At 34.1% G+C, this 26,741-nt stretch overlaps 1 protein-coding gene across 3 annotated transcripts in view; it reads right to left on the minus strand.

The window, feature by feature from the left end:
* FAF1 (Fas associated factor 1) overlaps positions 1 to 26,741 on the minus strand; it is a 474,879-nt gene that overhangs the window by 220,245 nt on the left and 227,893 nt on the right. For all 3 annotated transcript variants that reach the window (XM_011227828.3, XM_034652358.1, XM_034652351.1), the window contains exon 7: positions 18,756 to 18,861. In XM_011227828.3, coding sequence (XP_011226130.2) covers positions 18,756 to 18,861 — 106 coding nt within the window. The remainder of the gene's footprint in view (positions 1 to 18,755; positions 18,862 to 26,741) is intronic.

The following is a 26,741-nucleotide window of genomic DNA, read 5'->3' on the forward strand; positions in this document are numbered from 1 at the left end:
GCTGAACAATGAGGTAAGACATGTATACAAATGAGTGTATGAGGCACAATATCACTCGTGGCATATAAGGGCAAAATGAAAAGGTAAGGAGAGGTTACATTTATAACAGGACAGAGGATTATAGAAGACTTCCTGACGGATATATCAGTTGAGTATGGTGTTCCTGAAATATACATAGAGGGGGAGGGGTCTTTGAACAGTGTGAGGAGAAGGGGTCAAGCCAAAGGAGAAGAACTAAAGAAATCTTTTTAAAAACAGTAAGGCACATTCAGAGACAAGTAATGTCACTTAGTAAAATCCGAGGTACACGTAAAGAAGAATAATTCCTATAAAAAGTATTTTAGTTACTAAAGTTATATTCACCTTTATTGTCTCACTTTCATTCACATAATTAAATAATACCTGTTAGGCAAGTGATATTACCACTGCTATAATCTTACAGATGAGGAAAGAGTCTATATAGTGAGACAGAAGGAGGGTGAGGTAGGCTATTTCTCAGTACAAACAATGTGAATGGATTAAAGATTTAGGAAATGAAATAAGTGAAGGTACTACAAATCATACAATGGGAAAAAACAATGACTTTACTGGGGACTCTTATACCACTTACCTACAGTCTGCATCAGCAGCTCTATCTATCTATCTATCTATCTATCTATCTATCTATCTATCTATCAAAGATTTTATTTTTTAAAGTAATCTCTACCCCCTAACACAGGGCTCGAACCTACAACCCCAAGATCAAGAATCACATGCTCCACCGATTGAGCCAGCCAGGTGTGCCAGTACCTCTATTTATATAGAAGGAAGAGTGACTACATTCATCAAGTCCTACATTCACATTCTCATCAAGACCATTGTATTTCACAGTTTCAGGGGGTTCCATTTCCAACCTGCACAGCCATATGCAGCAGGCCTGACACTAGCAGATGCTATAAAAATCAAATGCAGTAAGGCAGGGAAAGGAAGTTGAAAAGTATAAAACATTAACCCAATGTGAAGTTTCCTCCTTCTTCCCCTCAGTGAAGTTAAGGTCAACAACTAGAATATCACTGACTACAACAGTCTCCGTAGAAATTCATTCAAATTACTGTGAAATAAAAACCATTCCCTCTTCTAGTGGATCTCCACTAGATTATAGATAGATGAAAATGTCCTCACAGAGAATATATTTTTCTAACAGACTAATTAATATCTTTATTCTCATACAAAGTATTTATTCCATGCTCAAATATCCTTCTACTACATTCACAGTAACAGAACAAACTAATGGAAGCACTATGCAAAAAAGCACCAGTCACAGAAACTCTGTATGATGATATAATCAGTCCCCTTTAATAGTACTTGTGTCCATGTTACCACCATGCAGGAAAGTTGGTAATAATCCACTGGAATGTTACTCAATAGAGTTACTTGCTACTTGCTCAATAGACTTACCATCAAACAGTCAGAAACCAAGTAACAATCTGTCCCCTTTTAAATATTTTACAGAAATGCTTATAGGATGTGATTCCATACAACTCTCCAAAGCTTAATAATGTCAAACTCAAAAAAATTCTCTCCAACATTACAAAGTCCATTTTCTCTTGGTTTAACTTCAATAGAAAAAGAAGATAATCTAGTTACTATCACAAAAAGAGTTCTTTAAATTCTTGGTAAACATTGGTAAATTGATACTTGGTGTTTTTATATAATTTATCCTGGTGGCATCATCCCCAAGCCTTTAATCTTCCTTTTTGGTACAATTACCCAATTTGTAGTTGTAGTTCTCTTACAAGCTCTCAGTTCTCCATATCCAATTTTTGGTTTAGTTTATTTTTTATTATTTTTAAGTGTATGATTCACTGGTTGTTAGCACATTCACAAACTTGTGCAACCATCATCACTAACGAATTCCAGAATTTTTTATCACTCCATAAAGAATATCCCCCAAATCAAAACCACACTGAGATACCACCTTACGCCAGTTAGAATGGCAAAGATAGACAAGGCAAGAAACAACAATTGTTGGAGAGGATGTGGAGAAAGGGGATCCCTCCTACATTGTTGGTGGGAATGCAAGTTGGTACAGCCACTCTGGAAAACAGTGTGGAGGTCCCTTAAAAAGTTAAAAATTGAACTACCCTATGACCCAGCCATTGCACTACTGGGTGTTTACCCCAAAGATACAGACGTAGTAAAGAGAAGGGCCATATGCACCCCAATGTTCATAGCTGCATTGTCCACAATAGCCAAATCATGGAAGGAGCCGAGATGCCCTTCAACAGATGACTGGATTAAGAAGCTGTGGTCCATATATACAATGGAATATTACTCAGCTATCAGAAAGAACGAATTCTCAACATTTGCTGCAACATGGACGGCACTGGAGGAGATAATGCTAAGTGAAATAAGTCAAGCAGAGAAAGACAATTATCATATGATTTCTCTCATCTATGGAACATAAGAACTAGGATGATCGGTAGGGGAAGAAAGGGATAAAGAAAAGGGGGGTAATCAGAAGGGGGAATGAAACATGAGAGACTATGGACTATGAGAAACAAACTGAAGACTTCAGAGGGGAGGGGGTGGGGGAATGGGATAGACTGGTGATGGGTAGTACGGAGGGCACGTATTGCATGGTGCACTGGGTGTTATACGCAACTAATGAAGCATCAAACTTTACATCGGAATCCGGGGATGTACTGTATGGTGATTAACATAAGATTAAAAAAAAAAAAAGAATATCCCCCAAAGTGGGCAAAGGACTTGAATGGACATTTCTTCAAAGAAGATCTATGATGAGCAATAAGCACATGAAATGATGCTTGTTCAACATTACTAGCAATTAGGAAAATGCAAACTAAAACCACAGTGAAATACTATTTCATATCCACTAGAATGGATATTATCCAAAAGACAGAAAATAACAAATGTTGGTGAGGATGTGGAGAAATTGGAACTCTTATGCATTGCTGGTGGGAAAGTGAAATGTTGCAGCCACTGTGAAAAATGGTACAATCCTCAAAAGCTTAAACATAGAATTACCTGTGATCAGGGTTTCACTTGTGGATATATATCCAAAAGAACTGAAAGCAGGGGATGGATTAGGTATTTGTACATCCATGTTCATAGCACCATTATTCACAATAGCCAAAAGCTATAAGCAACCCGAATGCCCCATCAACAGATGAATGGATAAACAAAGTGTGGTATATACACACAATGAAATATTATTCAGCCTTAAAAAGTAAATTCTGAAAAATGTTATGCCATGAAGGCATTACGCTAAGTGAAATAAGCCAGTCACAAAAGGACAAATACTAATCCGTTTATGTAAGGTACCTACAGTAAAATTCATAGAGACAGAAAGTACAATGGTGGTTGCCAGGGCTGAGGGGGAGAGAGAATTGGGGAGTTACTGTCCAATGGGTATGGAGTAACACTTTGGGAAGATGAAAAAATTTCTGGAGTTGAATAGCAGTGATGGTTATACAACATTGTGAATGTATCTGATTCTACTGAACCGTACACTCAAAAATGGTTAAAATGGTAAATTTTATGTTATGTAAATTTTACAATGAAAAACACAGAAAAATCATACATATGGCAAATTCAGATATATTTTGCAAAGCCGAGTATGCTTTTTGTTTTATTATTTTAGAACTTTAAAAATGAGTTTAAGTAGGGAGAGATATGTGCACAAAAACAAATTTGTACACATACAAACAGAAAGATTTAAACTGACTTTCTTAAACACTTGGAATACACATGAAGATCTTGTGCTGTGCTTAAATTACATTATAGTTCTCATAATGTAAAACTTTGTTTATAAAACATGTAAATAAACAATTATTTAAAGATATTTAGTATTTTAGGGGCGCCTGGGTGACACAGCGGTTAAGCGTCTGCCTTCGGCTCAGGGCGTGATCCCAGCGTTACGGGATCGAGCCCCATGTCAGGCTCCTCCACTATGAGCATGCTTCTTCCTCTCCCACTCCCCCTGCTTGTGTTCCCTCTCTCGCTGGCTGTCTCTATCTCTGTCAAATAAATAAATAAAATCTTTAAAAAAAAAAGATATTTAGTATTCTAAATGCATTGTGTTGCATGACTAGTGGGTTATGTAAAAAACAAAACAAAGCAAAACAACAAATAAAACCCTGTACTCATTAGTAGCCACCATCCATACCCCTTTCCCTCAGCCATGTGTTCCTGGCAAAAACTAACCTACTTTTTAATTTTTTTAAATAGGCTTTATTTTTTAGCATAGTTTCAGGATCATAGGAAATTTGAGCAAAAGATAGAGGTTTCTCATACAGCCCCTGCCCCCACAAATGCATGTCTTCTCCATTAGCAACATCCCCACCAAAGCAGTATAATTATTACAAATGATTAACCTACACTGTTGACACATTATTATCACCCAAAGTCTATAATTTACATTAGGATTCACTCTTGGTATTATACCTTCTATGGGCTTGAATAAATTTATAGTAACATGTATCCACCATCATGGTACAGAGTAGTTTTACTGCCCTACTAATCTATCTATTGTCTCTATACATTTGCCCATTCTAGGCATTTCATATAAATGGAATCATATAATGTGTGGCCTTTGGTGTATGTCTTCTTTCACTTAGCATTTTTTTTTAAGATTCATCTATATTGTAGCATATATCAGTACTGCATTCCTTTTTTATGACTGAATAATATTCCACTTATGGATATACCATCATTTGTTTATTCATACATCAGATATGTTGATGGACATTTGGATTTTTTTATATTTTGTCTACTAAGAATAGTGCTGCTGCAGTGAATAGTCACGTGCACATGTTTCCAATTCTTTTGGTATACATCTAGGAGTGGAATTACTGGGTCATATGGTAACTCTTTGTTTAGCTTTTTGGGGAACTGACAAACTGTCTTCCAAAGCTACTGCATGAGGGTTCCAACTTCTCAACATCTTATCAACACTTGTTATTGTCATCTTTTTTATTCTAGCCATCCTAGTGATATATGAAATGCCATCTCATTCTGGTGGGTTTGCAATTCCCTAATGACTAAAGATGTTGGGCAACTTTTCATGTGAATACTCACTACATATCTTCTCTTGAGAAACATCCATTTGAATTCTTTACCCATTTTTAAATTAGGTTTGTCTTTTCATTGTTAAGTTGTAAGTGTTCTTTATATTCCAGATACAAGTCTCTTATCAATAACTGATTTGGAAATACGCTCCTCCATTCTGAGTATTTTCTTCATGTTACTGATGGTATCCTTTGAGGCATAAAAGTTTTTTAATTTTGATGAAGTCCGATTTACCTATTTTTCCTTTTGTTGCTTGTCTTTTTGATGTCATATCTAAAGAAACCATCACCTAACCCAAGGTCGTCAAGATTTATTCCTATGTTTTCTTCTAAGAGTTTTACAGTTTTAGCTTTTATATTTAGGTCTTTGATCCAGTTGATTAATTTTTACATATGATGTGAAAGAGTAGTCCAATTTCATTTTGCATATAGATATCCAGTTGTCCCAGCACCATATGTTGAAAATACTATTCTTTCCATGTTTAATTGTCATGGTAACCTTGCTGAAAATTAATTGACCTTGAGTGTAAGGGATTTATTTCTGGACTTCCAATTCTGTTCCATTGATCTATAGCTATATCCTTATGGTAGTTATCTTTATAGCATTGATATTCTTATAGAATTTTAATTCACTTACCACAAGTGAAACTAATGACATTAAATTAATACCATCTACTTTGACATAACTCAATATTTAAAAATCTTATGTATTAGAAAGACTTGTTATGTTTATGTAATTGGGAAGGATGGGGTGCCTGGGTGATGGACATTGGGGAGGGTATGTGTTGTGGTGAGCACAGTGTATTGTGTAAGACTGATGAATCACAGACCTGTGCCCCTGAAATAAATAATACATTATATTTTTTTAAAAAAAACCTTTAAAGCCTTGTTAGATCATATGTATTCAAGGTTAAAGTCTACTTCAAGATAAAAATAAAAAATCTCAATTCTAGAAATTCAAACACCATGGCAAGAGAGGCCTCCATTTCAACCTTGAACCTCTTAACATCTTAAGTGTTAAAGGGATATTTACATTCCACAATGAAATATATACATATTTACATACATGGTGACTAGCTATTGACAAGTTCTCTCTCACCCATCCCCACCTCACACACAAGGTTCAACTGAAGCACATATGAAATTTCTAAATTCACAATGTAATGACTAAATTTTAGAAGCAGGAAACTCCTCTGAAACCATTTCCTATTTTTCATAAATGACCCAGACCCAGAGTAGTTAAATGAATTACCCAAACTCCTATAGCTAAGAAAGCAAAATATCAGATATTAGAATCCAGGTTTCCCAATTTCTTTTCAACTACTGGGTGGTGACTCATGTAAATATTTGTTCATTCAATAATCATTTATAAGGTGCTAGGTACTACATTTAGTGCTATAAACATGAAGATTAAATAACTGAGATCTTACCCTCAAGAAGCCTACCATGAGAAGGAAAACAAACACAAAACAAAAGGATAGAAGTGCTGCAATAGAAGTATACACTAGGTTCAATGGGGCACAGGGATTTTTGTGCATAAAGTTCCAAGACATTTTATATTTTCACCAGCAAAAACTTTGAGTTTCTACAGTTCTACATTATGAAAAAGTCCAACAAATGAAAAAGAAATACCAAACTACTCAGGGCTAGATGATCGTGCAGCTTGTTAGTAGCAGGAAGATTAGAACTCAGATTTCATAAACCATAGTGTAATGATCTTTCCACTATCACAAGTTAACTAATTGCCAATTGAGAAATAATTAGATTAAAATCTGTAAGACTGCATCCCCTAGATTTGGAAAACAACACCAAGAAATGACCTGGCAGATATTACAAATTAAGGATGACGTAAATCTATTTTAAGTCAGAATTTTATTTTACACTTTTTGTGCAAACTATTCTCAGTCTCATTTTTAACAAATAAGTGAGAATTTATATAGCCAAATCAGAGATTCTCTCATAATTCCCTTGAGAAAGTATCTATTTATGTCAATGTTAATACTTAAAATGCTTGAAATACTTAGAAATACTTGAATGACTTCATTTTTGCAAATGCCTTCAGATGCAAATAATCTCATTGAGTTATAGATTCTTTTTTAATTCAGTCATTCATTAAACATACCAACTCTTCAACAAATTCAGTGGTAGGTCCAGAAATAAAGAGATGAATTTGATACTTCTCCTGTTCTTAAGGTGCTTTTAGTCTAACAGGGGGAAAAATAAATAGTTAACAGCAAATGAGTGTGGTAAATGCTAATACAGATATATATTTACACAGAGAGGAGAAGCTCAGAAAAGAGAGAATAACCAAAAATGTGACTACCCAGATAGAATAACCACCTGCCTCGCAACATCTGGCTTCCAAATACTTTTGGCAGTTTCAACAAATCAATTTCTCCCTTTCATAGGACAAAGATCGGCCATACATGAAGTCATTCCAAAAGAAAAATTTAAAAAAGCATCATAGTCTCTAAAGCCAGTTCCTAGAAATCTAGAATAACTTTTGAGCAACAGAGGATATATATATATCAATAACAAAGATGACTAATCAACATTCACTTAAATTTATGACATGTAAGCATGTTAATATATCAATCACTTTTAGAGTCATGCTCCACATATTGCTCCATTCATTATATACAAACATTGGTTACAATATTTGAAATTACAATTACTAATAGAAATTAGGACTCATAAGACATTTTACTTATTTCTGAAATTTCAAATTCCAAGCAAAGCGATCCATGTGCAAACCTGTTATTAGCAACAAAAATTTTTACCCACAAAAAAAATAGCAGCCTTAAATATCCCTTATTAAAATTCCCTCCTTTACAATGTGAAGCATAAGGGAAATACCTCCCAATTCAACAGAAATGAACTGATATTTAACTGATATTCTACAATAATAACACTAAATATTATTAGACATTACAAATATACCTCTTAGTGGGAAATACTTCACATTTTCATCAGGCAAAGGTAGGCATGGAAATGTAAAGTGTTTTGATAACAGAACACCAAAAAATGCTAGAAACAAATGGCAACAGCATAATTTGAATTTAATATATATAACCTATAACTTCAATGTTTTTGAGATGCAATTTTTATAAATTGTGAACAAGAGAATCAGGAATGTCACTATCTCACTCATAATTGATTTTATTTAAATGTTTTTTATTATTATTTTCAATTAGCCAACATATAGTACATCATTAGTTTTTGATGTAGTGTTCAACGATTCATTAATTGCATATAACACCCAGTGCTCATCACAACACATGCCCTCCTTAATACCCATCACCCGGTTACCCCATCCCCCAACACCCCTCCCTTCTGTAACCCTCAGTTTTGATAATTTTTTCCTTCATAATGATTATAGGGTCTCTTCTATATTAACTGCACTATCATAAATGTGATAACAATATGCTCGCAAAAGAATTATGACAAGCATCAAATTGGTGAAACAGGAAAAAATCACAATAGAAGGAAAGAGCCTGAGAAAGTCAACTGTAAAACAAGATTTCAATTCATTTGAAATAAAGCTCTAGTTTGACATATAAATCTTTAACTTTCCCATACACATTAGGAGTTTCCAACGGTGCCATCTTGGATAGACATTCACTGTACCAACATTTAGAATAGGCTTAGCTCTACCAGAGAAAAGAGAACTACATAAATGGATAAAAATTAATGCTCTGGAAATGTGACATAATCAAGAGGTCCAGCAGGTATGTAAAAATTCTAAAGCTGCTTATCTTTAAAATCCATAAAATGGAAGGTTCAGTCTCTTATAATATGGTTTCTCTCTTTCTAGCTACCTGCTTTTCTTTAAACCACCTACCTGCAAGGCAAGGAAAACTTCATCATTATTATTAAATATTCTCCTCATGGACAACTTGAAAACAATTCAGACTATATCAGTCAAATAAGAAGTCATGGCACCTTGAATCCTAACAATGAAATAGAAATTACTGATATAAAATAGAATCTTATTTAGAACATTTTCTTGTCCTCTCACTCCATTGGCTAATCCTGGGCTTTCTCTGCAGTCTATCTTGTGCTGCTCTACAAAAATACATAATTAAGATTTACACTTTCCCAAATGGAGGATACTTAATCCTAAATATCACCCCCCACACACACACACACACAAATATGAGCCCCACTGTCCTTTGTACACTCTTTGTTTTAGAGGGAGAAAATATTTTCTTGGATGCCCACAGTCATTTCAAAAGCTTAACTAGGAGTTTCCTCTTTCACCTTCTTCTGGAATTGGTCAAATCATATTTATTTCTTCACTGTTTTTTTTTTTTAAATCAACCCCAACAAATATCTAGTTCTTATTCTTAGGCCTTCAATTACTTTTAATTTGTGGGCACTTGACATTTCTAGCATAAAGTTTCAAGGAAATTATTCCATATCAATGTGTGGAACAGCTGTAGACAAAAAGGAAAAGATTTCTTCCTTGATTTCATGTACCTGGATACATACCATACCTCTGGACACCACAGGCTAAAACTGCTGGCATTTAAAAAATTTTATTTTGTACTCTAAAGTGCAAATCTAATTTGTTTTCCACTGTCACTAATAGGACTTTCCCAGCATTACTCTTTTCCAAAGTACCTTCTTCCCTCATTTCCTTCATCACTTTCCATCAAGTGCTCATGTTCAGTATTATTTCTCCTCCTGCTCTCCCTCCACCCCCATGCATAAGCTGTAAAATAGATGTAAAGCTTGGTGTAAGTCCAAAAATTTTATGATCAAAATACATACTTAGCAAATTGTTTGGCTAAATCTTTCATGTATGATGAAAGATTATTACCACAATTCATTAGCAAATTATAGACTTTGAAATGTAGGCAGACAAATATTTGGCCCTGTATCAATCAATTTGGACCAGCTGGGTAGAAATTCACACAATCCCAGGAAACCCGGGAAGTGAGGTGCTCTTTCATTTTTCATTTACTTGAAACATTAAAGAAAAATTATCATTCTATAAAAATGTCCACTTCTCAAGATTTTAGCAGAGCCATTTTAGATTGAGTTTTATTTTCAGTCAATTACTACTTTAGCGACCAATAAACTGATCATTTTTCTTGCAATCAAATGTGGAAGAATAGTGCCTGTGTATATATAGGCACCATAGTATTTGACCATTGTACCCCAGTTTAAAAGCTTAATATTTAATAATGGTTCTGTTGCCCTAAAAAGGGGAAGTGTATACTTCTACATACACTAAATCAGCTTGGAAACTAATTTTGCAGTTATTCACAATAAATATCATTAACATTCCTTCTCTGAGCCTCTCTAGCCTAGTAAGGTGACCCTGTACAAAGATTCTGATTGATCCTACGTCTGTCTGTTTTGGTTAAGCTACAAGGCCGTATATGGGGACAGCTGCACTTTGGGAGCAACTGAAAACAAATTTCATCTTAGTGGCATCTAATCCAGCGCTTGGTACAAGACGCATGGAAAAGTCAGTGTCAAAATTAAACAATGCCGGCTTTGCAATGAACAGATGCTTTTGCCTTGCAGCTGTAAAAACGTTAAAACAATCCAGTAGTCTTCTGTCTGGTCACGCAATGACCACAAAGCAAGGAATACATTTATAAAAAAATGTTTGTTACAAGCTTTTAAAGTCTTTTTTCTTTTAAAAATATTTTTTTTAAAAAAAGGAATGTATTGAGGGTAATAATAAGGTAATATAGCTCTAAACTGAGCTATAGAATTTTTTTAAAGTTTTATTTTCCATACTAAATATGTTTGAAAAAGAACTCCTTGACTAGATAGTATTAAGTCATACACAAGACACACTAAACAAAAGAAAAATGATCATAAACAGATGTTTAAGGGGTTACGGACAAATAATCTTTGGTATATAAGGATAAACATGTAAATAACTTTCAGCATGCAGGCCTTAATGTACCTCACTCAATCTAAGTTATGTTTATGAGCGCTTTATATTTATGCACTTACCCATCAAAATCCTTTGATTTACTTCTTTACTTCTTTCTCTTTTTTTTTTTTTTTTTTTTTTTTTTTTTTTGCTGGGGTTGGTTCGGGAGAAGAATGAGGTTATTATTCTTATTTTATGGCTGGAGGATACTTAAATGTTAAAGTATTTCTCAGCTTAAGTAATATGGTACCCACTAAGTCTATAAAAAAAATTGTAGCCTTTTCAACCATTACCCTACAGGACAGAACCTTGTCTCTGGCATTCAGGAATCCAGGGGTTAATATTTTAATACTGAAAGAAACTCTTCTTCATTAGGAGAAAGGCTCCCACTACTGTGCCTATGAAATCAAAGAATCAGCCCCACCTAAGTAACTGGCTGCATGGTCATGGTCAAACTATGTCTGCTAATTGAAGTTTTAGATTTAAAGATAGCTTTTTATGATAGCTTTTCTACAAGAAAGAGAATCTAGTAGTCTTACCTTCATTTTTAAATAGTCCACTGCAAAAAAATTTTTCAGTAAGTTTTCCTAATCATTCATATTTTTTTCTAGAAATTCTTTTCTCCCAAAGGATATCAATTCATTAACACCTCATTGCTTATAAATTTCATTACGTTTTGTTGGTTGAAGGTTTGGGGATTCCCCTTACATTCTTCCTCACCTCAAAACTTATATTTCAATGAATGAAGTCCCAAAGTAATGACATTAATAGGAAATGAATCAAATTTTATTTTAAATATCAAAGAAGGCATGCTACTATTAAAAGTCTTTGAAAAATAAAACTTAAAATGTTTTTGTAGTTGTTTTTACATTTCTAAATTTTACTTCCTAAGAATGTAACTAACATATATTGATATATAAAGCATTATTAGTGCCTTATGCCTTTTAAAATATAAATTCTAGACATTCATTAAAAGAGATGAGCCAAACTTAGAAAGTGTCTTCTCTATGAATTGTTTACAATTATCTTTAAGTTATATATTATATGATTTTGTTGTATTCTTTGCTAATAACTATAATAAAAATGCACTTGAATTAATGTCAGTATGCCATCAAACAAAAGTAGACCATGCAACAAAAATATAGCACGAGAATTAAACTTCAAAGTATAAAATAACATACAAAATTGACATACCCTAGATGTGATCCCTTGTATCTTATCTAACCCACATAGCTTAAAAGAATTCATTATTTTACAGTGTCAGTATTCCAAATTACAATTGTACCATAAACAGCTTTAAGGATAACTATACATTTGCACAAACGGGCCTTGCTAATTTTTTTGTTGTGTCATAATAACTTTGGTTAATAATTAGAATTATGCTAACAAAAACTATGTGAAAATATTTTGTTTGGAAGCATATTCCAATTTCAGGTTATTAATTTACAATCCCATTCACATTTAATAGACTTTAGTATACTACATATTTTTATGGGACTGTGTAGAAATTTGCAAAAATGGTTGGCTCAAATAAATGGTTCCCTATCAAGTGCATTTTATCCCTTTGGGTTCACTCAATAACAGCAATATATTTTTAAAGTATATATTTTACTCAAAAAATACATAAGTAAGTCACAAACCAAAAGCTAACAGATGTGTGACTTCTAATTAGTTATAATAATCTCTGCTTCAATGCCATTAGAATGAGCCTTTCTTTTCTTTTGAAAACTAAAAAAGCTTTCCTTTGAATTTTAAACTGTCAGGGTGCTTCAAAGTCAATGTACAAAATCTGCTTTGATTAAAATTTTAGACATCTACAGTGATAACTTTATGAAAGGAAAATATTAAATTATAATTATCCTAAACAGACACAGTCTTGTGAAACTAACCCTACATTCATGTTAAAACACAAAGAGTTGAATATAATGAATTTGATTCATCCTCGGACACAAAGCTTCACCACAGTAAACTCAGTCAACTGTTGCTCTTGCGCCTATATTCATGGTGCTTAAATAGCGCACTTTAAAACAAAAAAAACTCCAATTGGCTTTTCATATATCCACCCTCCCCAAAAATAACGCACTTGAAAAACTCAAATGATATGAAAGGCTTCAAGGCCTCTTTTCTCCCTTTCATAGCCCTTTTTTTTATTTCTGTTTGCAGTAATCTGCCTTTCTCTTTCTCTTTCTCATTGCTACAGAGCAAGCGAGGAGGCTCAGAGCTTTGAAAAGGGGGCTCAGTGTGTAATGGGTCCACTAGAATTAATTTACTTGCACCAAATCCATTGAGCACAGAGGGTTTTTTTTCCCCCTCTCTCTCTCTCTGTCTCTCTCTCTCTCTTCTCAAATCATTTGGAGTCGAACGCAGCCCCCAGCCTTTGTAATTCTAGTAAAGCACTTAAAGTGCACAGTAGGTGTTCATGAGGACCATCTGGTCAAAAGCAAAACAAGCTGCTGATTTTGCCTTTGAATAGAATGAAGCAAGTGTGAATTAGTCTCTTCAATTAGCACTATTACAACCTGTCAAGTGCATATTGTAAAACAGGATTATTACAGTATTGGTCACCAGTGCAATTATTTACTCTCTGCCTTTTCTTGCATATAAAAATGTCTTATGTTTATTAGTTTCTGATAACTGAACATAATTTCTCTTAACCCAGACATTTCAAAACTACCAACACACAAATCACAGATTATGAAACATGGTCAGCTAAAAAGATGTTAGGATACACATATCTTAAGTAACAAAGGACTAAAGCATTGCCCTTAATTCCTAACAAAATTTCATTGTTTCTATCCTCTTGAAAAGTAGGTGAAGAAATACTTACATGGGCTTAAAAAAAAAATTTCCCAGAGAGATTATTCTAAAATACTTTTGGAGAGAGAAAAAGACTTGTCAGTTCCAAATGGCAGCATTGTAAATATTACTTGAACTTATTTCCTAAGGGGATGATTTACTAAGAATCACAGGTAACCAATAATTATAAAATGATCATTAGCAATTTGTTCCCTTAAAGTGGAATGACTTCAACAGATTATAAAATTCAACTTGAAACTAATAATATACCAGCATATTTAAAAGAAACTCATAATGTCCTTTTCTGAAAGCTGAATAAAGGCTTGAATTCCTTGCCCAATTGCTTAAGAAATTATATCTCTTTCGTTCTTGCTAAGATGTCATTTGTGATTTCAAATTTTAAAAAAATCAAACTATGATATATGCTAATTAAAATGGGCTCATTCTAATTGAGTTTATATATGCCATTTATCTTGAAGTAAATTTATAAACCACTTAAACTTTTAATTAAATAAGCACACAATTTAATTTACCCTCTTGCATATGCACATTCTCAGCTACTCTACTCTTCAGTTCTGTGCCAGCACCCCCGCCCTCTCTAAACTGGAAAACAAACAAACAAAACAAAACAAACAAACAAAAAACAACTATACTTAAAACATTTACAGAAGGGTCATGTTAGTTAAGTAGTTATAGTCAACCCAATACCAGAAAACTGCTTATTAGTACAATTTGTAAAAAAAAAACTACATATTTAATACTGCTAATGATCTCCAGCATCAAAGGAGAATAGTCAGAAACATTCTTTAGTCAAGGAAGTTCAGAAAGTAGCAAGCAGAAAAACAGGCACAAAACCCAACACAAGTTTCAAATTTGCAGAATCAGAACTAGCCTCATGATTTCACAATTATTTAGTCAAGATTATTTTTAAAGACTGTTATGATTTCTGTATTTAGTTCACTTCTTGTCACTAATTCAAACTATTAACTTCCCACTTACCAATCACTAATATAGGTAGTGAAATGTTTTACTGTTCTATGCAAGATATATTTTTATAGGTCATCAATTTTCCCCTTTCATTCCCCTTAAGAACTAAATCAACATTAATAAGAACAGTGAGAATTCTAGGGTAAAGTGAAACTTGGAAAAGGATTTAAATAATTCCAATAGTTATTTATCATGCTTCTCGCTATAACAGATAAGTAATACTCCATGATTCCATACTGAAAGTACTTAGGCTTCTTATTACTGTTATTCTGGGTCATGTATGTATTCCTTAAGTTTGTATGACATCTGCAAAGAAAAGTGGGTATTTTGCCTAATAGAAGCTTTTGCAATAGTAATATGGACAACAAAGAATTAGTTTCCAAGAAAAGTTGGCTTGATTTCAGGGACTTCATATTCTTTTCCACATCTGGGTTTAGGATTTGCACTAGGCAAATCAATCTTTTTTCCCTTAATTTAACCAATCCCAAGTGCATTTGTAATCACAGATTTTAATAGTATTAGACAGTATTACTAGAATTTGTATAATCGACTGTTTAAAAACCTGAATTCTCAGTGTAGAAAATTCATTAAATAAGGGGTAATCTTGTTTAAATTTTCAAAGAAATTCACTGTTTTAAAGTGTGGAAAGTAGCTACTTCAGGACCCAAAAAGGTGGAAAGACAGATTGTCATGAAGTAATTGTCATATTATCTGATAATTTCATAAACTATTTGTTGAAATGGAAAAAGAGAAAGGTTTTTATTCTATGACTACTTGCAACTTTCCAGTCTGACCTTTTTATACTATCATTGCCTTTTCCTCAAGTAGAAGGATAATGTAAGTGGAATGATTTGTAAAGAGCTTAAAAAACCCCTCAATATCTAACTAGTTTAAATTAAAATCTAGAGCACCCAAAGGACATAAGTCATGCATTGTGAGGCAAGAGACCACAGGGCCAGAATGAACAAACACTTGCACAACTACGGTTTATCACCACTAACTTGCATGAACATATGGTCATTGAAGAGTTTATTTGAAATTCAAACTGCATCTAAGTTCTATTTTCTAATTCAGTATTTTAAAAAATGTATTTTGTCTAATTAAAAGTCATACTGCCTTTTTCAACCCTATTTCATTTAATACAAATTTCTCTCTGGGGGAAAAATATTACAAAAGCTTTTTTTTTAATGTACACAAGGCTTTCAAAATTTAAAAATAGCAAAAAATGTGCTGTTTTTTCACCTGTAACAAAAATAATATACTCCTACCCTGGAAAAAAATCAGGTGTTTTTTTCTTCCTTTCCCTCATATATTGGTCAGAATTCATTCTTGGACTTATTAAACAACACCGAAAAGAGATTTCTGAAACTGATGACAGAAATTACTTTATAATTTAAGATATATGGCATCATTAAGCTTCCACATTAATAGCAAAAATTCTAACATTCATAAAATCATACTGCAAAATCATATCAACATTGTATTTTTATTGTGTAGCCATACAACAAAAAAAGGACATACTTAAGTGTCACTGTGGGTTGTATGGCTATAGCATAAGAGCAACTATTCCTCCCGAACCACCCCCTAGCCCCCAAATAGTCCATAAGTTGAAGAAGAAAAGTCTTAGAACTAGGCCTACAGAGTGTGATTCTAGGCCCAGAGACTATAATCCTACATTCGTTTTTTCTAAATTGTACAGAATAAAAGAGCCTACATGTACCTGTCTACTCACAAAAAGCACTGATACTAGAAATTGCATTTATTTTGTCCTGGCACCTAGAATTTCAAAATATTGTTTAAATAAACTTAAAAAGGGAAAAAAAGAAAAAAGAAAAAGAAGAAACCAAACTCTTGTGAGAAATACCGAAGAATATCTGTCTTTACAAATATATTTCTGGGACATTTTTCATTTAGAAAATGGTATGAAAAAGGTTTACTGTTTTCAAGTCCTTGAAGCTTAAAAAATATTTGATAATCTAAATAGCAGGCCATGGAGAACAGTTTCAGCCAACTGTGGCGCACAACGGCACATTTACAGAATTTTAAATATTTCTTTTAATAATTGATGTAGTCATTTTGAATCATTCTGCATAGGATATCAGGTGTGAGCAGATTGCATTAACGCTGCTTAAACATTTCAACTTGTCAGTATGGCCAACTCGATTTCGGAAATATTTGCAGTATTTTCCCATCGAAACAGTAATAAAGGCAAAATAAATATATGCCACTACTTTATAATCACCGAACATTAATGAATATTTTATGTCTTTTTAAATCTCCCTGTTTAATTTAAAAGGGTGAAATTAAGTCTCCTCCCTGCAATATGCCAATTATCTGTAAATCAAACAATAACTTGGCCATTATGCTCCTTTTTGTTAATATAAGAGAAGCTAATTTGAAAACACCGAATGACATTTTTAGACTATCAGTTTAATAGTCCTTTCTGCCCTCTTGTGGGAGAAAGTTGAAACACACTCAAACTATAGAAATGTTAAAAAAACCCAAAACTGTAAAAAAAAAAAAAAAAAAAAAAAAAAAAAAAGTAAAAATTTTGGCTATAAAAATTTCGATCAGAAAGAAAAATAAAGCAGTGTATATTTATCCATCATGCATTGTACTAGTCTTCAATTTAAAAAAGTAAATCAACAACAAAATGAAATTTACTTTGTATTAGTTTTGCTTTTCTTGATTAAAATGGGAGTTATTTGTTTTGAAACTAAATTTCCTTATTTAACTACATCCAATATATAATTTAAATTTTACTGCCATGAAGTTACCAGAATAACATTATTTCTAAAGTAAAAGCAATAATGATTCTCCAAGGAATTGAAAATTTAGAGACTAGAATGCCCATTATAGAGGTTAAAATGAAATGCCAATTAATATGTTCAAAATCCTGGGAAAAAAAATCAAGTAACTCAAACTTATCATTCAAACTAGGGGCCAAAAAAAATTTTAAAGATTTTAGTTATTTGTCAACAAACTATTCAAGTGATAAACAGAGAAAATAAATTCAAACAATGAGTTACTTATGGCCAATTCAGAAGTTGAAATTCATTGACAAAACATCCAAAAAGGAAACCGTTAATAGTCCAAACACTACTGAAACAATTCATATACGTCTGAAAAATGATTGGGTGAAAACAACTCATTCTTTCAATATGACATTAATAATTATCTTAAGCAACGTAGACCAAGAAAAAATTTATGAAATAATCCAAGATTAATCATAATTATCTTTATAAAAATATTAGCAGACAAATGATTGTTGTCTTCACAATTAACAAAGCGTAATGTGTCATAATTGCCATTTTAGTGTTTCTAAATACAAGTCCTATCAAAGCCTTATACATCTTCCCCCCATGGAGATAAATTACTGGCTTTTAAGTGGGTGGGGCCACAGGTCAAAAGGTACCTTTTCTCTCTTGGGGGTGGTCCTTTTTTTTGAAACAGTGGCCCTGGTTGGCCACGTTGAAGAAAATAATTGACACTCTATCTCAGATATTCTAAGCTAAAGACTGACAGTCTCCAACAGCATCTCACGAATACTGCCTAATGTTGGGATTGAGCTACTTAAGAAAAGCCTCCTCAAACGCCTTTTAGAAAAAGGCAGGGTACACATTATAAATAATATACTTGAGAGCAACCTTTCAAATACAATATAGGCATATTCGAAAATGCATGCTGTCAACAATTTCCAAATTAATATTTTGAATTATTACTATAAAACTATAAAATACATTACATAACAATGAGTTATTTTTAAGCAAGGTTTTAAGTTGACTATTTTATGAGTTATCAAGAGCTCTCATTTATAACATCTTTCTTTCTAGGTCAAGTCATTTAATAGATCTACAGTAATCATTGATGCTCCAGTTAATTAAAATTAAAACCCAATAATGAAACATAAAGAGAGTTTCCAACTAGAACAGATAAGCCCTCTTTAACAGGGTCAACATTAGCTATAATGAGCTACCTTTATTCCTTAGCTGTGAGACATAACTCACCTCTTGAATGGTACTGCTTCCTGAGAAGTTCAGGTTGTACTCCCGCTGGACTTCTCGGTGGGTGATGATCAGCATGAAGTTCTGATTTAATGACTCCTGCAGGGCACTGAAAGGGTTGAAAGAAAAACAATGAACTCTGAGATGAACATGTTCTAGCTTGCTTTACAGCTAGCTGCAAAAACCCCAGGAGTACCATAACCTCCACACAGGCATGTCCGGGCCCAATGTTATCATCTTTTTAGCTCCTAAAGGCAAGAGAGCATGCTGAGAGCAACCAAGGGGAGCTAACCTGTTAACTCCTTCTCTACCAAGGTGTTTTTAAACTTCAATTCTAAACACTCTGCATATGTAAGAATTTTCTAGAAGTCATATGCTATTGTCTGCATATGTATTTCTTCCAAGAGAACCAAATTTTTCAATTATATAAAATTCCAAATATGCTACTAAGATGTATATTCAAAGGCTCTGGTTCAAATCCAAGTGAAACAGCTGTTTTAGAATAACAGAAATATAAAATATTGTTTATCCTCATGAATGCTGTATAAGAACAGAAATATGGTTTCAGTCAAAATTCAGAAAATATGGATATCTACAGAACTTTAACTGTTATGTCAAAATTCCTTCAAAATATCTGTGCTTTCTCTAAGGACTCAGGAACACACAGAATTTAGAAATCGGAGAATTTAGAGCAACATTAACCAAAATGTTAGAAATGTGTCAAAACCATGAAGAGTAAATGAAATTAACCACATAAATTAAGAAACATAAATCATGGCTCTGTTTATGAAAAAGCACTATCAACACTGAAAATAAAAATCTGCCACTGTTACGTATGAATAATCTATACTGGCAGCTTTGAGTATAATTGTGCCATGCTTGTAGAATTGGGAAAACAATTTGGGTGTGCTACATAGTTCTGGCCTCCATTACTCCTCCTTTGCTATTCTGTAACTATGCGATAAACATACAGGCAACGTAAGTTTAGGATTAGGCAGTTAATCTGTCTCTCCCATTGTCTCCCATAGGGTTCCCAGGTTAATTAAGGACTAAAAATACTTAGGAAACACCAATATACAGCATGAAATATTATTGATCAAAATCAAAGGAAATGATATCCAATTAAAATAGAGTTTCTTTAGGCAGGAAGCTTTGTCACTGTATTCTTAGCAGTTAAGCATAATGTCTGTCACACTGTAGATAAATATTTATTGAACAATGAATAAACTGTGAATTTCCAGAAGGCAAGAGTCTTATTCATCTTTGTATCTCACAAAGCAATGTTACTTTCTGGAAAACTATTAGGAGATTAAGATTTTGATTTTGATTCATGTATTTATCAACATTAAGTCAATGCCTTGCATTACTCCATGTGCTAAGGAAACCAACCCAAATACCTAGGTACTGTCCATAAAAAACTTCACAATCTAAGAAGGGTAGACAGTTATATAAACAGCTAGAGTAAAATGTAATAGGTACAACTGAGAAATCGAAAAAAAGTGAAAGAGGGAAATGGTTAGGGAAAGCTTCAGAGGAGAAGAAAAATACAAGTTGAAATATGAAGGATAAGTAGGACCTTTGTGTTTATTATTTGGGAGGCATGAAATTTTTGCTCCATTTGGGGAAGAGAGAAGGGTGGCACTTTTAAGATAAGGAAATAATAAGTGGAAGAACATAGCATGTTCATTTACTCAGTTAACATGTATTTACTGAGCACCTACATATATTTATGACATAGTTCTAGCTGCTAGGGATACAGTAGTGAACAAGAAAAACATGATCTCTGCTTTCATGAAACTTACGTTTCAGTAAAGGAGACACAATAATCAAATGAATAAGTAAGTAATTTGAGAGAATACTAAGTGCTATGAAGTAAATAAAACAGGATTACAATTAAAAAGGTAACAGAGGCGCAGAGTGAAGGGAATTACTTTCAACAGAATAGTTAGGGAAGGCATCTCTGAGGAAATGCCATTTAAGTTGAGGCTGGTATGATAAGAAAGAGATAGGAGTAGTTTGATCATGTAGGTCCTTGCAGACCATAGTAAAGAACTTGGTATTTATAGTAATTGCAATGGAAAGCCACTGCAGGTTTTATACCGGGAAATGGTTAAGAACTGACTTACGTTTACATGTATACAATATTATTCTGGCTGCTCAGGCTACAGTGAAGAAAGGGAGAGCTAGGAGACTTAGGAGGCTAGTCTTGGCAAGAAGTGATGGTGACTTGGACTAGGGTAGTAGAGGCAAAGAGGGTGAAGTGTTGTCAGGTTCAGATATCTTTCAGAGGTAGAAGCCAGACAAACTAATGGAATGAGAGAAAAACATAAACCCAAGCTTTTGGACTAAGCAAATGGAAGGATGGAATTGCATTTAACAAGGAAAACTGGGGTAGGATCAGGTTGGGGAAACTGAGAGTGAAGTTTTGGATATATTAAGATGCCTATGAGATATCCAAAAAGAGGTATCATGTACATCTGTACAGAGATGAAGGTCAACAAAGACAGCTCAGAGCAGGAAAGTTCATAGCACATAGACCATATTTAGATTTTGTAGGCAAATGAAATAACCTAGGGAAATAGGGTGCTTAGAGGAAAGGAGAGAGGCCAGGATGGAGACCTGGGCATTCCAATCATTAGAAATCAAGGAGAGGAGGAGGAATCAGAGCAAAGGAGATTGATAAATGGTCAGTGAGATAAGAGAAAGACCAAGAAAATCTAGTATAAGTAACTGTTTCAATTAGGAGAGCATGAGCAATTATGCCAAGTGATGCTGAGACATTAAGTGCAGTAAGGTCAGAAAAATCACAATATTCAGGGTATTGTGAAAAGTTCATTATGACCACAATGAAGGGTGTGTGAGCGGAGTGTAATGAGGCTCAAACAGCAGGCTGAGTCAATGTTCAGTATCTGTATATTAAAATCAAAAGTGGCAAGTAATGGAAAGCCTACATGGAATTTCAGGGCCTTAATAAGGTAGACCTACTTCACAACTATTCTCCAAAATTTGGCTTTTGCTCTAGAGCTTAGCTAACTTCTCATGTCAAAAACATCACACTACACTCAATTCAATCTCTGTTTATGTTGTTCTCATTCTCTTTCACAGCTACCCCACCAATACTGCACAGCTTTCAGGCCACCACATGGCCTACCATTTGTATTTATTATAGACCCCCTCTTCTCTGAATTCCTTTATCTTATAATTCATTTAAAACGTAATTATAGTATATTACGTATCATTTGCTTTGTTTCATGCGTGGAAGTCCTTAATTCAAGACTATAAGCCTTTTGAGGATAAATATCTTATTACTCATCAGTATTTCCCTTGGCAACTAGCATATTCAAAGGTGATTCAATCGAATCCTATACACAATGAAGGAACGGTTTTGCATATTCTGAACTTCATGTAACTGCATACTTTTTAAGCCCACCTGTGAAGTGCCATTTTATTCAAAAAATTGTGGTTCAAAAAGGTTAAGTAATTGTCCAAGGTCATGCAGCTACAAAAAGATAAAACCAAGTAGTATATTTAATTCTATGTTCTTTACACATCAGCATCCTATCTCCCAGATGCTTTGGGGATACAAAGATGAATAAGACTCCTGCCTGGTAGGAGTTCATCATTCATTTTATTCTTCCTATAATTATTTGATTCCTATTATTTGTAAGAGTCAAGATAGACTAGTCACAGAATTTAAAAGAGATGTGAAGATTGTGAAGAAAGGAGACAGTACTCTGAAGTAATATGAAGAACGGACTGTAATTTGACAAGGAGATAGGGAGGATGATTTCAGGCATAGACTAGTTTGAGCAGAGATGGAAAACAGAGAAAGATGTAGAAAACAATGAGGAAGAAGTGTAAGGAAATGTGAAGAAGGGTTTGCGAAAAAGAAAACTTTCAAAAATCAAAGACCACAATTATGGGGGCTTTAAATGAAAGGCTAAGAAGCTCAGAATTCTATAAGTCTTGATTATTATATAGATCCTCCTTTATCTTTATATGAATCTACACATATGTTTAATACTTTCAGTGCCTGCCTTTATGCAATTCCAAGATATGTTTCTTGATCTTGACTGGCAGACTTGTGCAGTAACTTTGCAAAAAGGTTTGCCAGGACCAGCATTAACTGCCAGAGTACTTTAGAAGAACACCATTTTGGGGGCACCTAGGTGGCTCAGTCAGTTAAGTGTCTAACTCTTGATTTCAGCTTTCATGATCTCAGGGTCATAAGACTGAGCCCTGTGTTGGGCACCACACTGGGCACAGAATCTGCTTAAGTTTCTCTCTCTCTCCCTCTCTTTCTGTTCCTCCCTCCATCTAAAAAAAAAGAGAGAGAGAGAGAGAACATCACTTTAATCTAGTTCTATAATTCCTCAAGAGTCCTGGCAAGGGTAAGCTGGTAAGAGAAAATACAAAGCGGGTAGGTGAGAAATACCATGAAATGATTTTTTTTTTTAATGGCATGTTTTCTCTTCATTAGAGGGAGAAGGAAAGGCATAGGCAAATGTATAACCTTTTTAAAACAGTCTGAATTTTAACCGAAAGCAAGAAATGGTTTCAACAGAGTATCTATTCTCTCCTTACTGTAAGGTTTTTAATTTTTTATTTTTCATCATGACTTTCCTTTCAGTTAGAATATCTGCATTTACCAGCAAGATGATTTTGGGTGCCTGGGTGGCTCAGTCGGTTATGCATCTGCGTTCACCTCAGGTCATGATCTCAGGGTCATGGGACTGAGCCCCAGATCAGGGTCCCCGCTCAGCAGTGAGTCTGCTTCTCTCTCTCCCTTTGCCCCTCCCCCTGCTCTTACGTGTTCCCTCTCAAATAAATAAATAAAATCTTAAAAAAAAAAAAGATGATTTTGTTTCTACAAACAGAAAAGGGCTGTTAATACTTACCATTATTCTACCTTCAAATTCAGAGTGAAATTAATGCTTAAACTGTAATAAGAATCACGTACATTGTTCCAAGCTTAAAGCTAGTGGCTATGTGCAAAAAATATAATATACTATAATATAATACAATGAACATTAACATTTTTAAGCAAGTAGTAGGCAAAGTGTTAGATATTTTCATATATACCATCTCATAACTCCCCTAGCCAGTTTCTTCATTTTAATACTGGCAGGGAATTGGGGGGGGGCAGTATGTGCCTGGGTGGCTCAGTCAGTTGAGCCTTTGACTCTTGATTTTGGCTCCAGTCATGGTCTCGGGCTCACAGAATCAAGCCCCTCATTGGGCTCCATGCTCAGCACAGAGTCTTCTTGGGATTCTCTCTCTCCTTCTCCCTCCCCCACTCACACTCTCTCCCTCTAAATAAAGAAATAAAATCTTTAAAATTGGGGGGGGAAAGGATACAAGAGAGGGAACTATAGCAAGGAAGGACCGAAGGAAAGCCAGCCACTCCCTTAAAATTCTCAGTATTATAACTAAGCATTAATATTGAAGTCACCAACACAATTCTAGAAATAGTTCTGGTTAGAACATCCCTTCTCCGCTTTCTTTTTTGTCCAGAAGTCTTACACTTCTAGTGCCCTTTCATTTGCAGAATGTCCACCTCTCCCTGGGGAGATCGTATTCCAATTTAACTATGAATATTTATCAGAAATCGAGAAGCCATCTATAAAATATCTGTCTTCTAATAAGTACCAATTTCATTTTAATTCACTGGGTTAGTTTAATACATTTTATATTCCCCTCCAGCTTTTTTTAATAAGGGGAAAATAATCTATAGCAAATTTTAACACTTGGCCCCAGTAAATAAATTTGAAGCTACATACATATTTATACATGTGGCATAAAAAGCCATAAATTATTAGTTTCTAAGGATCAAGTATTGATAAAAGCAACATTATGAAATAAATCTAACAGTCTACTGTCGACTGAGTTTATTTCACACTGAAAGAGCACTTTAGTGATCCACTTATGCAGAAAGCACATAGCTATTTAATATGTATGATGCAGTGATTTTTCAAGGTTAACTTAAGGCTACATTATGGTAGTGAAACAATCATTTGATCATCATGTAGCTGTATGTCTGTTGTTAATTCCTGATTAAGAGGAATGGCTTTCTTTCTGCCAAATAGCAGCAGGCCCATTTAATAGAGTAGCACAGTAGTAGGCAGGGTATCCTGCATCAAGGACAATAACAGTAATTTAAGGATTTCCTTTCCAGCAATTCCTTGAATCAAGAATTCCCTCTTAAATTCTTTCAGGTAGCAGAAGATTTGGCCAGACTACACCACAGTCTTCCTATTAAAATAGTTACCAGTTCTAAGGGAAAAACTGTTATAAAGTATAACTCCATCAAGATTAAACAACCAAACTAGGAAGCATAACAAATTCAGACTTAGGTTTCAGGGCTCTTATGGACTGAATATTTGTGTTCCACCCTTCCTCCCCCACCCCTCCACCCTGCTAAATTCACAAGCTGAAAGCCTAACCCCCAATGTGATGATATTTGCAGGTAAGGCCTTTGGAAGGTTAAATTTAGCTAAATCATGAGGGTGGGGCGCATTATGGGATTGGTGCCCTTATAAGAAGAGGAAGAGAGACCAGAGCTTTTTCTCTCGCTCCCAAGTGAGGACACAGCAAGATGACAACAATTTGCAAGCCAGGAAGAGGGCTCTTACCAGGAACCAAATCTGCCAGTACCTTGATCTTGAACTTCCCAGCCTCAGAACTGTGAGAAATAAATGTCTGTGTTTTAAGCCACCCAGTCTAAGGTATTTTGTTACAGCAGCCTGAGTTGACTAATATAAGGGCTTTTAGAGCTTCTGTATTCATATCACCATGTAAACAGCTGCTATCAGTTGAGCATAAGCTTCTAAATGGCTGTTAATTACATATATATATGTATATCCAAATTAGAATCTCACTCATTAAAATCCATGGTAGAAAACAATATACTTTTGTCAAAACTCTTGTAACTGGGAGAAACTTAAGAACTGTGCGTTTTTGGTTGGGGTATGAGCAAAATGGGTTAAAGGGAGTAGGAGAAAATAAGCTTTCAGTTATAGAATGAATAAGTCACAGAAATAAAAAGCACAGTTTAAGGAATATAGTCAATGATATTGGAAAAGCACTGTATGGTGACAGACTGTAGCTACACTTGTGGTGAGCACAGCGTAACATATAAACTTGTGGAACCACTATGTTGTACACCTGAAACTAATGTAACATGGTATGTCAACTACACTCATTTAGAAAAAAATTTTTAATTGTAAAATTTGCAATAAACAATTTTTTCATTTATTGCATGTAAATTATATCTATAACCATAAAAAGAAATACTTGAACAATCAGCTACCATTCTTAAAATTAAATGGGTTCAATTTTTTTTAAGATTTTATTTATTTATTTATTTGAGATGGAGAGAGTGAGAAAGCAAGCACAAGTGGGGGGGCAGGGGAGAAGCAGGCTCCCCGCTGAGCAGGGGACCCAACACGGGGCTCGATCCCAGGACCCCAGGATCATGATCTGAGCCACGCAGACACCCTGAGTCCCATATTTTTAACTTCGAAAATACAACATGCTGTTTAAGCAATGTGAATGAAAACCATGGATTTGTTGCCACTGCTAGTTAATAATATTACATGTCCACTGATACATATGGTTTGTTACCAGTGAAATCATACTTCTCAAATCAATGCTGTGTATGTAGTTACAATAAGTAAAGCATTAACACTAATATAGGGATCAAAAATATCTCCTCTTTCATTCTTGCTATGTGTGTATGCTATTTCTTTTCTTGTACTAGATATTTTAAACAAAAATATCAGTATAAAATAATAGGCTTAGAGGGTTCATTTCCACTAGATTTTATTTTTTAAATCTGACCTGAATTTGAAGCAAAAACAGTAACTTCTTTCAAATTACTGTGACTCTTTATTAGAAAAATGTAAATAATAATCTTGGAATATGTTATTGAATTTTGCATTAATACTTTATAATTTATATCTTTCCAAAAGGCCCTACAAAACGTTCTCC

Source organism: Ailuropoda melanoleuca, chromosome 2 (assembly GCF_002007445.2).
Source record: "Ailuropoda melanoleuca isolate Jingjing chromosome 2, ASM200744v2, whole genome shotgun sequence".
In the NCBI taxonomy this organism is placed as follows: Eukaryota; Metazoa; Chordata; class Mammalia; order Carnivora; family Ursidae; genus Ailuropoda; species Ailuropoda melanoleuca.